Source organism: Phyllobates terribilis, unplaced genomic scaffold (genome assembly GCF_046119375.1).
Source record: "Phyllobates terribilis strain yellow unplaced genomic scaffold, ASM4611937v1 Scaffold_8__6_contigs__length_399053987, whole genome shotgun sequence".
NCBI classification, from domain to species: Eukaryota; Metazoa; Chordata; class Amphibia; order Anura; family Dendrobatidae; genus Phyllobates; species Phyllobates terribilis.
Genome location: NW_027362768.1, coordinates 28,987,894 through 29,001,717, shown reverse-complemented (window position 1 = coordinate 29,001,717; position 13,824 = coordinate 28,987,894). Strand labels below are relative to the sequence as shown.

The window sequence follows — 13,824 nt, the reverse complement described above, 5'->3', positions numbered from 1 at the left end:
ATATAGCGGCCTTATCACTTTTACCATATGGTAAAAAAAAAATTCCTGAATTCCTGTTTTTTGTTCATTTTGCCTCACAAAAATCAGAATAAAAAGCGACCAAAAAATGTTATGTGCCCGAAATTGGTACCAAAAAAAATATCAACTCGTCTCGCAATAAACAAGCCTTCATATAACTCTGTAGGCCAAAATATGATAAAATTATAGCTCTCAAAATATGGCGATGCAAAAACTAATTTTTGAAAAAAAAGTCTTTTAGTGTGTGACAGCAGCCAAACAGAAAAAAACTATATAAATCTGGTATCACTGTAATCGCACTGACCCGAAGAATGAAGTTGTCTAATCACTTATACCGCACAAGGAACGGTGTAAAAAATAAATAAAACCAATTCTTCTCCTGCTGTAGATTTGTTTATTCTGCCTCTCAAAGATGGCAGTATGGCTCAGCTCACACTTATCCTGCGCTCTGTGCTGATCGCTTACACCGGGGTTTCCGTGTAAATCTCTGAAATACGTGATTCAGATGGAATCCATGACAGAAGATTCTCTATAATGAGGCAGATGGAGGCACTGTGGGCGCCGTCTGGCCTGTGATCAAGCGTTGTCCGTCTTTCTAAGCTTGTATAAAAGCGCGGTCGGCCACAGTTTTGTGCACTTCGGAAAAGAAGGGCACAGCTGAACAGAAGTCAGACAGAGTCCAGAGTAACTCTGTGGCCTCATTATAGTGAATGGATCCCTCAGGGTTTTCCTCTAAACCACATCATTTGGACATTTAGTTGGAACGCCGATGCAAGTGCTCAGCGTAGAGAGCAAGATAAATGTGATCCCAAATATTATGTAAAATGTTTCCAATAAAAGCTTCAACTAAAAAGCAAAAACAGTCCCCACTCAGGTCTGTCATCTGTCAATGGAAATATAGGGGGCTTCCACGTTACTGGTAGCACAAAGGATCTGTAAAAGCAAAATGGCTCCTCACCCCCCAAAGGAAATCCAGCGAATTCTGCACTCCCAAACCCAAATGCCCCCTCCCTTCTGAGCCCCAGTGTGCCTAAACAACTTTTATCGTCCACATGTTTGGGATTTCTGTAGCGATGAGAGCCCGCTTAATTTAAGGGTGCGTGTCCCCAGATGCACGTGCTGGGCAGAACGTATTGGTCACTACAATGTACTGGGAACTACAATGGCAGATTTGCAATTTTCACTCAGCAATATCCACGTCTGCTTTTTTCTGGAAAACACCCAGTCACTACACCTGTAGAGAAATTCCCGCAAACTATTCTACAATAATTTGTTCTCCGAGAGTCATATAGCGCTCCGGACCTTCCGAGTCTCGCCATGTGGCTAAGCAGTACTGTACAGCCACATATGGGGTATTGCCACGTTCAGCAGAAATTGTGTGACAAATTTTAGTGCCATTTTTACCCATTTCCTCTTGTGAAAATGTAAAATATGGGGCTACAACAAAATTTTTGTGGACAAAATGTAATTATTTTTACTTCACTGCCCAATAGTATAAACTTCTGTGACACACCTGTCTTGCCAATATGATCACTGCACCCTTAGATGAATTTGTTGAGCCATAAAAGTTTGTAAAATGGGGTCTCTTATGGGGGGTTCTGCTGTTCTGGCACCTCAGGGGCTCTGCCAATGTGACATGGCATCCTCAAACCATCCCAGCAAAATCTGAACTCCAAAATGGCGCTGCTACCCTTCTGAGCTTTGCACTGTGCCTCAATAGTTGTTTTTGACCACATATGTGTTTTTGGCGTATTCAGGAAAAATTGCGTAACAAATTATATGGTCCATTTTCTCCTATTATCCCTTTTGAAAATTGAAAACTTGGGTCTATTTTATATACTGTTTGATCGCCTTTTTTCTGCTGCGTGGGGGAGGTTAACAATTCCAGATGTTTTCTTCTGATTCATTTGGCACACCTACACTCTAGTCACGCCCTGGTGTATTCTTGAGCATGCCCAAATTATGGAAAAATTTTTGCACCATTCTGCGAAATAAGCGACTTTTGGTCCCTAGAGTTACAAAAACAGTTCAAGACAAAAAAAGACCATTTTGACTTTCCACCAAATTCATGATTTGTGTGTGTCATTTTGAAGAATTTAGGGCCAAAAATGTCAGCTAATACCACAAGTCAATGGAGTAAAGTGACAAATTAAAAAAAGCACAAATGATATGATGAATTGTGGCCCATATTTATAAAACCGAGGTACATAGATCACAATTGTGTGAGCCCATCTGTCAATGACATGCGCGGTTGTATTTATTTGATTGCATGCTATAGTGCGGCAGTCACTACAGCCTGCATTAATATATTTATTTCATATTGCTACGAGGTGAATGTTAATTTTTTTTTTTTTTCATGTACATTATTTCTCTTTTGCTTCAGTAAAGTGAGCCTTTTATCCATGCCGACTTTAATCGTGAGAGGATATCAGAATACTATTGGGAAATAACTAAAGCTTGTGTTATATGGGAAATCACCGCAGGTGCTTCCTGTACTTTGAGCATAGATAGAATCATACCATTGTTAGAAGTGTTAGAAATAACAAATTATTACTTTTGTGTCCTATATATTAAATGGCGAACTTCCCAGAAATGTCCCTTCCTTTAGAAAACAAATGTAAATGGAGCAGCAATACAAAAAGCACCTGAAACAAGATATTCCACATCTCTTTCCCTACTACTTTGTATAATATCTGGTATTTGCTTCAAAATCCCCAATGTTCAATACAAGGACAAAGTCAACACAAATGTGACATCATGCAACTAGGTTTATTTCTACAAACTACAAAATATTTCTAAAAATTTCCAATACAGCTCTGAACAGACTTGACGAGACTTTAATTGATTCTTCATGGTTTGTTAAGTGATAAATTAAGTGTAAATGTGCATTAACAGCATATAAAAACATAGCTTTCCGGTAATAAAACAGAGTGGGGTCAAGGTCAAATGATACACTTAGATTAGAATCAATGGCCAAGGCTGTAGTCATCTCCAGGTTTAGTGAGCCTTAAAGGGAATGTCATCTGGAAATGACCTAATCAATCAAGTTTGTATGTTAAATGGTTTTTTTTTGTACATTTTTGATCATGTTTTCTTTTATTTTCTATATCACAATCTACAGTGCACCCCCTTTTTGTCATGTAAAAATACATACAAAGAAAAATAGTTTCAGAACTTTTTCCACCTGTCATCTATAATCTGTACAAATCAATTGAAAAACATAAACTGAAAAAGAAAAATAAAGACCTAAAATAAAGTGGTTGCATTAATATGCACACCCTTAAACTAATAGTTTTTGAAGTACCCTATGAATTTATAACAACATTCTGTCCTTTTGGGTAGGAGTGTATCAGCATGGCACATCTAGAATTGGCAATCTTTGCCCCATTCTTCTTTGCAATAGCACTCCAAATCTGTCAGGTTGTGAGGGCATCTCCTGTCTACACCAGTCTTCAGGTCAATCCTCAGATTTTTAAGTGGACTCACGGCTGGGCTCTGCCTCATTAAAATAAAATCCTGAAGTCTCTTTTATTTTCACTCTGGACACAAAGCCCAACATTAAACTCCTACGTCTTGTTCTGTACAGATCAATTTTCAGTAATCTCATTATGAGTACAGGCAAGATGACTGTGAAAAGTAACAATTCTATATAGATAGCACAGGATCCACCATTCCTGGTAAGTGATGGTCACATCTCACCTCCCCCCTCCCTGCGCAGTGACCTCTGCACAGCTCATGCCTAAAAAGCTCATTTATACAGTACAGACCAAAAGTTTGGACACACATTCTCATTTAAAGATTTTTCTGTATTTTCATGACTATGAAAATTGTACATTCACACTGAAGGCATCAAAACTATGAATTAACACATGTGGAATTATATACTTAACAAAAAAGTGTGAAACAACTGAAATTCTGTCTTATATTCTAGGTTCTTCAAAGTAGCCACCTTTTGCTTTGATGGCTGCTTTGCACACTCTTGGCATTCTCTTGATGAGCTTCAAGAGGTAGTCACCAGAAATGGTTTTCACTTCACAGGTGTGCCCTGTCAGGTTTAATAAGTGGGATTTCTTGCCTTATAAATGGGGTTGGGACCATCAGTTGTGTTGTGCAGAAGTCTGGTGGATACACAGCTGATAGTCCTACTGAATAGACTGTTAGAATTTGTATTATGGCAAGAAAAAAGCAGCTAAGTAAAGAAAAACGAGTGGCCATCATTACTTTAAGAAATGAAGGTCAGTCAGTCCGAAAAATTGGGCAAACTTTGAAAGTGTCCCCAAGTGCAGTTGCAAAAACCATCAAGCGCTACAAAGAAACTGGCTCACATGAGGACCGCCCCAGGAAAGGAAGACCAAGAGTCACCTCTGCTTCTGAGGATAAGTTTATCCGAGTCACCAGACTCAGAAATTGGAGGTTAACAGCAGCTCAGATTAGAGACCAGGTCAATGCCACACAGAGTTCTAGCAGCAGACACATCTCTTCAACAACTGTTAAGAGGAGACTTTGTGGAGCAGGCCTTCATGGTAAAATAGCTGTTAGGAAACCACTGCTAAGGACAGGCAACAAGCAGAAGAGACTTGTTTGGGCTAAAGAACACAAGGAATGGACATTAGACCAGTGGAAATCTGTGCTTTGGTCTGATGAGTCCAAATTTGAGATCTTTGGTTCCAACCACCGTGTATTTGTGCGACGCAGAAAAGATGAACGGATGGACTCTACATGCCTGGTTCCCACTGTGAAGCATGGAGGAGGAGGTATGATGGTGTGGGGGTGCTTTGCTGGTGACGCTGTTGGGGATTTATTCCAAATTGAAGGAATACTGAACCAGCATGGCTGCCACAGCATCTTGCAGCGGCATGCTATTCCATCCGGTTTGCGTTTAGTTGGACCATCATTTATTTTTCAACAGGACAATGACCCCAAACACACCTCCAGGCTGTGTAAGGGCTATTTGACCAAGGAGGAGAGAGATGGGGTGCTACGCCAGATGACCTGGCCTCCACAGTCACCAGACCTGAACCCAATCCAGATGGTTTGGGGTGAGCTGGACCGCAGAGTGTAGGCAAAAGGGCAACAAGTGCTAAGCATCTCTGGGAACTCCTTCAAGATTGTTGGAAGACTATTTCCGGTGACTACCTCTTGAAGCTCATCAAGAGAATGCCAAGAGTGTGCAAAGCAGTCATCAAAGCAAAAGGTGGCTACTTTGAAGAACCTAGAATATAAGACATATTTTCAGTTGTTTCACAATTTTTTGTTAAGTATATAATTTCACATGTGTTAATTCATAGTTTTGATGCCTTCAGTGTGAATGTACAATTTTCATAGTCATGAAAATACAGAAAAATCTTTAAATGAGAAGGTGTGTCCAAACTTTTGGTCTGTACTGTATAAGTTAAGTTGATATTTCAGAACCTGTCTATTGATGACTATGGTCTAGGTGACTGTTTTAAAGCATATATCTAAATGCTGATAGCAGCTAAGATATGATGGCTGCCTAATCTTCATGTATTCATGTTTAAAAAAATAAAATGAAAATATTTTCAATTATAAAATAAAAAAAACAGATTAGAAAAAACGAATGTGTATAATTTTTTGACTCCTATTATTAAAATATCATGGGTAATACATTTCCTTTAAGTCCTACTGCCAGAAACACCTAATGGATTAGGCTCCAGATACATATTTTGCATTGTGTCTGTGATGGCTTTAGTTAGGAATATACAAGCAGATTAAGACTCTTCTATGACGGTAACTTTATTGGCATGTGTGATCCATAAGATCCAATATTTATAGTGGTCAATATCCTACACTGAATTTGAAACCATCTACAATTACATAAACATCAAGGCCAATATAATGTAGCACCAAACGGTTTTTGAACATGTTGCTGCTGTGCCATCTCTGCACATTTATCCATACTGTTGTGTATATGTTTTGGTTTTGCCGTGTCCAGCTTTGCTCGTTTTATATTGGAAATAACATAACGATCTGGAAAAAAGAAAAGAATGTCAGCAAATCGATCACATTTACAGTTTCATATAATAAAACCATCAAGAAGAATGCACTGTCCTCCCATCATTTCATGCTGCACAACAGCTTTTTCATATTATTCCACTTTTATCAGTTTTAGTGGAACTATTGTCAATGTTAATTGTAAAAATGACACAACCAATCTAGGCATAATATCAAACGCTAGAGATGGTGTGAATCTGTCGCAGGACCCAGTCCAGCAGCCGCGTCACTGATCTGTTGCCATCAGATGGGAACCAGGTGAATCGCCTATACCTGATGGCCTAGCGTAATTGTCATCGTTATGGTGTAATGCACATGCAAAGTCACGCCTGGCAGGTTATTTAAAATAAAAGCCACTGATGCTGGTAGGTAAGGAGCAGTTTGCAGAGCGGGCGACACTCGCCTGGTAAAGTACATTATGGGAGATATGTTACTCTGGGCTGGAGATGATGTCCTCTTTGAGAACGGTGATATCCATTTCAGGGGCTGAGCTGGTCTCTGTTCTCACTGCTTGCCGCGTTCTCTCCTTTACAATGCGCACTGACAATGTGCTCTCTTGACGGCTAGCCGCTTTTCTTTACACCCGGAAAGGAAGTGCAATGTCAATGCGCATTCAAAGGCATACCATGCGGGAAGTGTATACTGACCATACGTCGGAACTGACAACTGGGTCATTCCCAGTAGACCAGGGACTAGACCAGCCACTGAAAAGGAGGTCAACGATGACGCTTGGTTTCACGGTGGATACAGCAGATGCAGCAGTAACTGCAGCGCCAGCTCTCTGATGATGTTCCATTTGAGAATCCCCAGTGCATGCTAGGATACTCAAACAAAACATCACGAAATGTGAAAAAAAAAACAGACAGGAAGTAGGCTAGAGAGGGAATGGTATGGAATTTTTAATTGAGGTACTTCAGAAAAATGGTTAAATTAATAAATTGGTGTGGTATTGCATGGTTTTTACATTTCTGATTCACAAAAATTGTAATGACTACCACCAAATATAATGTAGTCGGCATGTGATCTACTTACCTAGATGGAGAATGTCCATTATTTTATGTGATGCTTCTCTTTCCTCTATAGATCACTGATAAAAATCATGAACAATATGATTATTAAGTAATAATGATACAATTATATACACACAATACGCAGGGGTGGATTAAGAGTAGCAAGGGCCCCGGGCAGTTTAGAAGGCGCGGGCCTCCCCCCCACACACACACCTGATGTATCACATGTCACATGATCCCCTGTGATAGATCATGTGATAGTTCACGTGAAATTAATTTGGCACAATATTAATATATTAATTATAATAATTTTTTTTAGGCTGTGTGCCCACTATGCGTTTTTAAGCGTTTCCGCAGCGGCAATTCCGCCATTGACTTGCATTGGAAAGTATAATATCCGCATCACTACATCTGCAGATGCGGATATCATGCGGTTCAATGTGCGGATGGTACCCGGGTCTGGAGAAGAGGAGACTCTCCTCCAGACCGGGGTACCATAGTACCTGTAAAAAAATAAAATAAAAAATAAATATTACACTTACTTTCTGATGGCCCCCTGTGTCTTTTTCCAATGCGTCCTGGCTTGCTGGCAGCTTGCGGTATAATAAAGGACCTGTGGTGACGTCATTTAGTCATGTGACGGGTCACGCGACTGCTGACGTCAGCAGGCCATTAGAAGGTAAGTATATATTTATTTTTTATTTTTTACCATTCTTTTACGGTCACACTATATACTGTAAATCCATGCCGGTTGCATAGATTTATATAGTGTGACCAAGTTGTCAAGCACTTTCCAAGTGATGCTAAAATCGCTTGAAAAGCGATAGACAACCCGCATGCGAAAATGCATGTGAAGAACGCTTGTCCCTGGCAGGAAAAACGCATGTAAAATCCGCATGCGTTTTTTCTGCCAGGGAGATGCAGAATTGCTCAAAAAAATCTGGAGCATTTCTGCATCGTGGGCACATAGCCTTACATTAATTGTATGACTTAATATTGAGCACACGTAGCCATCTATACACAGCAGGAGGCTGCACGTAGCCATCTATACACAGCAGGAGGCCGCACGTAGCCATCTATACACAGCAGGAGGCTGCACGTAGCCATCTATACACAGCAGGGGACCGCACGGTGCCATCTATACACAGCAGGAGGCTGCACGTAGCCATCTATACACAGCAGGAGGCCGCACGTAGCCATCTATACACAGCAGGAGGCTACACGCAGCCATCTATACACAGCAGGAGGCTGCACGTAGCCATCTATACACAGCAGGAGGCTGCACGTAGCCATCTATACACATCGGGAGGCCGCACGTAGCCATCTATACACAGCGGGAGGCCGCACGTAGCCATCTATACACAGCAGGAGGCCGCACGTGGCCATCTATACACAGCGGGATGCCGCACATAGCCATCTATACACAGCAGGAGGCCGCACGTAGCCATCTATACACAGCAGGAGGCCGCACGTAGCCATCTATACACAGCGGGAGGCCACACGTAGCCATCTATACACAGCAGGAGGCCGCACGAAGCCATCTATACACAGCAGGAGGCCGCACGTAGCCATGTATACACAGCAGGAGGCCGCACGGTGCCATCTATACAAAGCGGGAGGCCGCACGTAGTCTTCTATATACATCGGGATGCCGCACGGTGCCATCTATACACAGCGGGAGGCCGCACGGTGCCATCTATACACAGCAGGAGGCCACACGGCGACATCTATACACAGCAGGGGGCCGCACGGTGCCATCTATACACAGCAGGAGGCCGCATGGTGCCATCTATACACAGCAGGAGGCCACACGTAGTGTTCTATACACAGCGGGAGGCCACACGTAGCCATCTATACACAGCGGGTTGCCGCACGTAGCCATCTATACACAGCGGGAGGCCGCACATAGCCATCTATACACAGCGAGAAGTCGCACGTAGCCATCTATACACAGCTGGAGGCCGCACGTAGCCATCTATACACAGCAGGAGGCCGCACGTAGCCATCTATACACAGCAGGAGGCCGCACGTAGCCATCTATACAAAGCGGGAGGCCGTACGTAGCCATCTATACACAGCTGGTGGCCGCAAGTAGCCATCTATACACAACGGGAGGCCACATGGCGCCCCGCAGATACAGCGGTAGGCCGCACGGCGCCATCTATACACAGCGGGAGGCCGCATGGTGCCATCTATACACAGCAGGAGGCCGCACGTAGCCATCTATACACAGCAGGAGGCCACACGTAGCCATCTATACACAGCAGGAGGCCGCACGTAGCCATCTATACACAGCAGGAAGCCGCATGTAGCCATCTATACACAGCAGGAGGCCGCACGGTGCCATCTATACAAAGCGGGAGGCCGCACGTAGTCTTCTATACACAGCGGGAGGCCGCACGGTGCCATCTATACACAGCGGGAGGCCGCATGGTGCCATCTATACACAGCAGGAGGCCACACGGCGACATCTATACACAGCAGGGGGCCGCACGGTGCCATCTATACACAGCAGGAGGCCGCACTGTGCCATCTATACACAGCAGGAGGCCGCACGGTGCCATCTATACACAGCAGGAGGCCGCACGGTGCCATCTATACACAGCAGGGGGCCGCACGGTGCCATCTATACAAAGCAGGAGGCCGCACGGTGCCATCTATACACAGCAGGAGGCCACACGTAGCCATCTATACACAGCAAGAGGCCGCACGTAGCCATCTATACACAGCGGGAGGCCACACGTAGCCATCTATACACAGCAGGATGCCGCATGGCGCCATCTATACACAGCAGGAGGCCACACATAGTGTTCTATACACAGCAGGAGGCCGCACGTAGCCATCTATACACAGCGGGATGCCGCACGTAGCCATCTATACACAGCGGGAGGCCGCACATAGCCATCTATACACAGCGAGAGGTCGCACGTAGCCATCTATACACAGCTGGAGGCCGCACGTAGTCATCTATACACAGCAAGAGGCCGCACGTAGCCATCTATACACAGCAGGAGGCCGCACGTAGCCATCTATACACAGCGGGAGGCCGCACGTAGCCATCTATACACAGCAGGAGGCCGTACGTAGCCATCTATACACAGCTGGAGGCCGCACGTAGCCATCTATACACAACGGGAGGCCGCACATAGCCATCTATACACAGCGAGAGGCCACACGGCGCCCCCCAGATACAGCGGGAGGCCACACGGCGCCATCTATACACAGCAAGGGGCCGCACGGTGCCATCTATACACAGCGGGAGGCCGCATGGTGCCATCTATACACAGCAGGAGGCCGCACGTAGCCATCTATACACAGCAGGAGGCCACACGTAGCCATCTATACACAGCAGGAGGCCGCACGTAGCCATCTATACACAGCAGGAAGCCGCATGTAGCCATCTATACACAGCAGGAGGCCGCACGGTGCCATCTATACAAAGCGGGAGGCCGCACGTAGTCTTCTATACACAGCGGGAGGCCGCACGGTGCCATCTATACACAGCGGGAGGCCGCATGGTGCCATCTATACACAGCAGGAGGCCACACGGCGACATCTATACACAGCAGGGGGCCGCACGGTGCCATCTATACACAGCAGGAGGCCGCACTGTGCCATCTATACACAGCAGGAGGCCGCACGGTGCCATCTATACACAGCAGGAGGCCGCACGGTGCCATCTATACACAGCAGGGGGCCGCACGGTGCCATCTATACAAAGCAGGAGGCCGCACGGTGCCATCTATACACAGCAGGAGGCCACACGTAGCCATCTATACACAGCAAGAGGCCGCACGTAGCCATCTATACACAGCGGGAGGCCACACGTAGCCATCTATACACAGCAGGATGCCGCATGGCGCCATCTATACACAGCAGGAGGCCACACATAGTGTTCTATACACAGCAGGAGGCCGCACGTAGCCATCTATACACAGCGGGATGCCGCACGTAGCCATCTATACACAGCGGGAGGCCGCACATAGCCATCTATACACAGCGAGAGGTCGCACGTAGCCATCTATACACAGCTGGAGGCCGCACGTAGTCATCTATACACAGCAAGAGGCCGCACGTAGCCATCTATACACAGCAGGAGGCCGCACGTAGCCATCTATACACAGCGGGAGGCCGCACGTAGCCATCTATACACAGCAGGAGGCCGTACGTAGCCATCTATACACAGCTGGAGGCCGCACGTAGCCATCTATACACAACGGGAGGCCGCACATAGCCATCTATACACAGCGAGAGGCCACACGGCGCCCCCCAGATACAGCGGGAGGCCACACGGCGCCATCTATACACAGCAAGGGGCCGCACGGTGCCATCTATACACAGCAGGAGGCCGCACGGTGCCATCGATACACAGCAGGAGGCCACACGTAGCCATCTATACACAGCAAGAGGCCACAAGAAGCCATCTATACACAGCAGGATGCCGCACGGCGCCATCTATACACAGCAGGAGGCCACACGTAGTGTTCTATACACAGCGGGAGGCCGCACATAGCCATCTATACACAGCGGGAGGCCGCACGTAGCCATCTATACACAGTTGGAGGCCGCACGTAGCCATTTATACACAGCAGGAGGCCGCACGTAGCCATCTATACACAGCGGGAGGCTGCACATAGCCATCTATACACAGCAGGAGGCCGTACGTAGCCATCTATACACAGCTGGAGGCCGCACGTAGCCATCTATACACAATGGGAGGCCGCACATAGCCATCTATACACAGCGGGAGGCCACACGGCGCCCCCCAGATACAGCGGGAGGCCGCACAGCGCCATCTATACACAGCGGGAGGCCGCATGGTGCCATCTATACACAGCAGGGGGGCGCACGGTGCCATCTATACACAGCAGGAGGCCGCACGGTGCCATCTATACACAGCAGGAGGCCGTATGGTGCCATCTATACACAGCAGGGGGCCGCACGGTGCCATCTATACACAGCGGGAGGCCGCATGGTGCCATCTATACACAGCAGGAGGCCACACGTAGCCATCTATACACAGCAAGAGGCCGCACGTAGCCATCTATACACAGCGGGAGGCCACACGTAGCCATCTATACACAGCAGGATGCCGCACGGTGCCAGATATACACAGCAGGAGGCCACAAGTAGTGATCTATACACAGCAGGAGGCCACACGTAGCCATCTATACACAGCGGGAGGCCGCACATAGCCATCTATACACAGCGAGAGGTCGCACGTAGCCATCTATACACAGCTGGAGGCCGCACGTAGCCATCTATACACAGCAGGATGCCGCACGTAGCCTTCTATACACAGCAGGAGGCCGCACGTAGCCATCTATACACAGCGGGAGGCCGCACGCAGCAATCTATACACAGCAGGAGGCCGCACGTAGCCATCTATACACAGCGGGAGGCCGCATGGCGCCTCCCCCAGATACAGCGGGAGGCCGCACGCAGTCACGCACACACAGAAACATATACAGACATATACATACACGCATAAACACATTTGAAACACAAAAATACCTATAAACAGACATCACACAATGATATCTGCCTGCACACACACACACACTCACTCAATCACACACACACACACACACTTACACACTCACACACACACTTACACACTCACACACACACTTACACACTCACACACACACCCACACACTCACACACACACCCACACACTCACACACACACACACTCACACACACACTTAGACACACACACACTCACTCACACACACACACACTCACCATCCCCCGGCTCAGCTCCAGTCGTCCAGCTTCTCTCCGGTGCAGCAGTGCAGGCCGGGCGCGCACTGCGTGACGTCACACTAGCAGACACGGCCACGCACAGGGCCGTGTCTCCTAGCTGTGACGCGCCCGGGCCAGCAAACAGGGAAGTTAACAGGTGCAGTGCTGGCCCAGCCGAAGAAGAAGCAGCGGCTGTGCACCGCTGCTGGGGGAGCAGTCCGGGGGCCCCCCCGCCACTCTCTGCCGGTATGTGCCGCGGCGCCGCACATATTATAATGAGGGCAATCTGGACATGGACCACCCGGAGCCCTGGGCGGTACCCCAGATTGCCCTCATTATAATCCGCCTATGAAAATACAAACAGACAAGAAATTGGCTTGCAGTGGCCAATTTTCATTTTTGCCATTTTGTGTTCTCCACCCCTCCTTCCAAGAGTTATGACTTTATTAGTTTTACATCAGCATAGCCTAGCAAGGGTTTTTAATGGGAGATGAGTTGTACTTTTGAACTACGCCAATCATTTTTATCATGCAATGTAATGAAAAACAAAAAAATTGCAGCAAAATACTGAAAAAAATGCAATTCCGCCTCCATGATTCTCCATGTCAGTACAATTACAGCAATACCAAACATGTATAATTTTTTATTATTTAAGTGGTAAAACAAATTTAGAACTTCATAAGAAAAATAAAATTCAAATATTGTGTCACCATTATCTGAGATCCTTCATTTTTCATTTTTCCATCAATAGAGCTGTTCGAGGGCTTTTTTATTTATATTTTTGAGTGGTGAGCTGTCTTTTTTATGGGTACCATTTTGGAGTTAACACTATTTTTGATTGCATGTTTGGGGAGGAAGTTTGATGATGAAAAAATGCAATCCTGGGGTTTCGATATTTTTTTCTTTATGATGTTTATCCTATCAGATAAATAATTTTCTACGCTGATTGATCAGACTTTTTGTGAACATGGCAATACAAAATATGTTTATTTCTTTTCATTTCTTTATTTTTAGCTGGAAAAAGTGGTGTGATTTGA

At 46.1% G+C, this 13,824-nt stretch overlaps 1 protein-coding gene across 1 annotated transcript in view; it reads right to left on the bottom strand.

Moving 5' to 3' along the window:
- Positions 1 to 5,438: 5,438 nt before the first annotated feature.
- Positions 5,439 to 13,824, bottom strand: part of FNDC7 (fibronectin type III domain containing 7) — a 46,324-nt gene continuing 37,938 nt past the window's right edge. Inside the window, exons 13-14 of the mRNA XM_073642541.1 lie at positions 7,063 to 7,117; positions 5,439 to 6,006 (exon numbers count right to left, since the gene is read on the bottom strand). Of these exons, the coding sequence (XP_073498642.1) occupies positions 7,086 to 7,117 (32 nt within the window). The 3' untranslated portion in view covers positions 5,439 to 6,006; positions 7,063 to 7,085. The remainder of the gene's footprint in view (positions 6,007 to 7,062; positions 7,118 to 13,824) is intronic.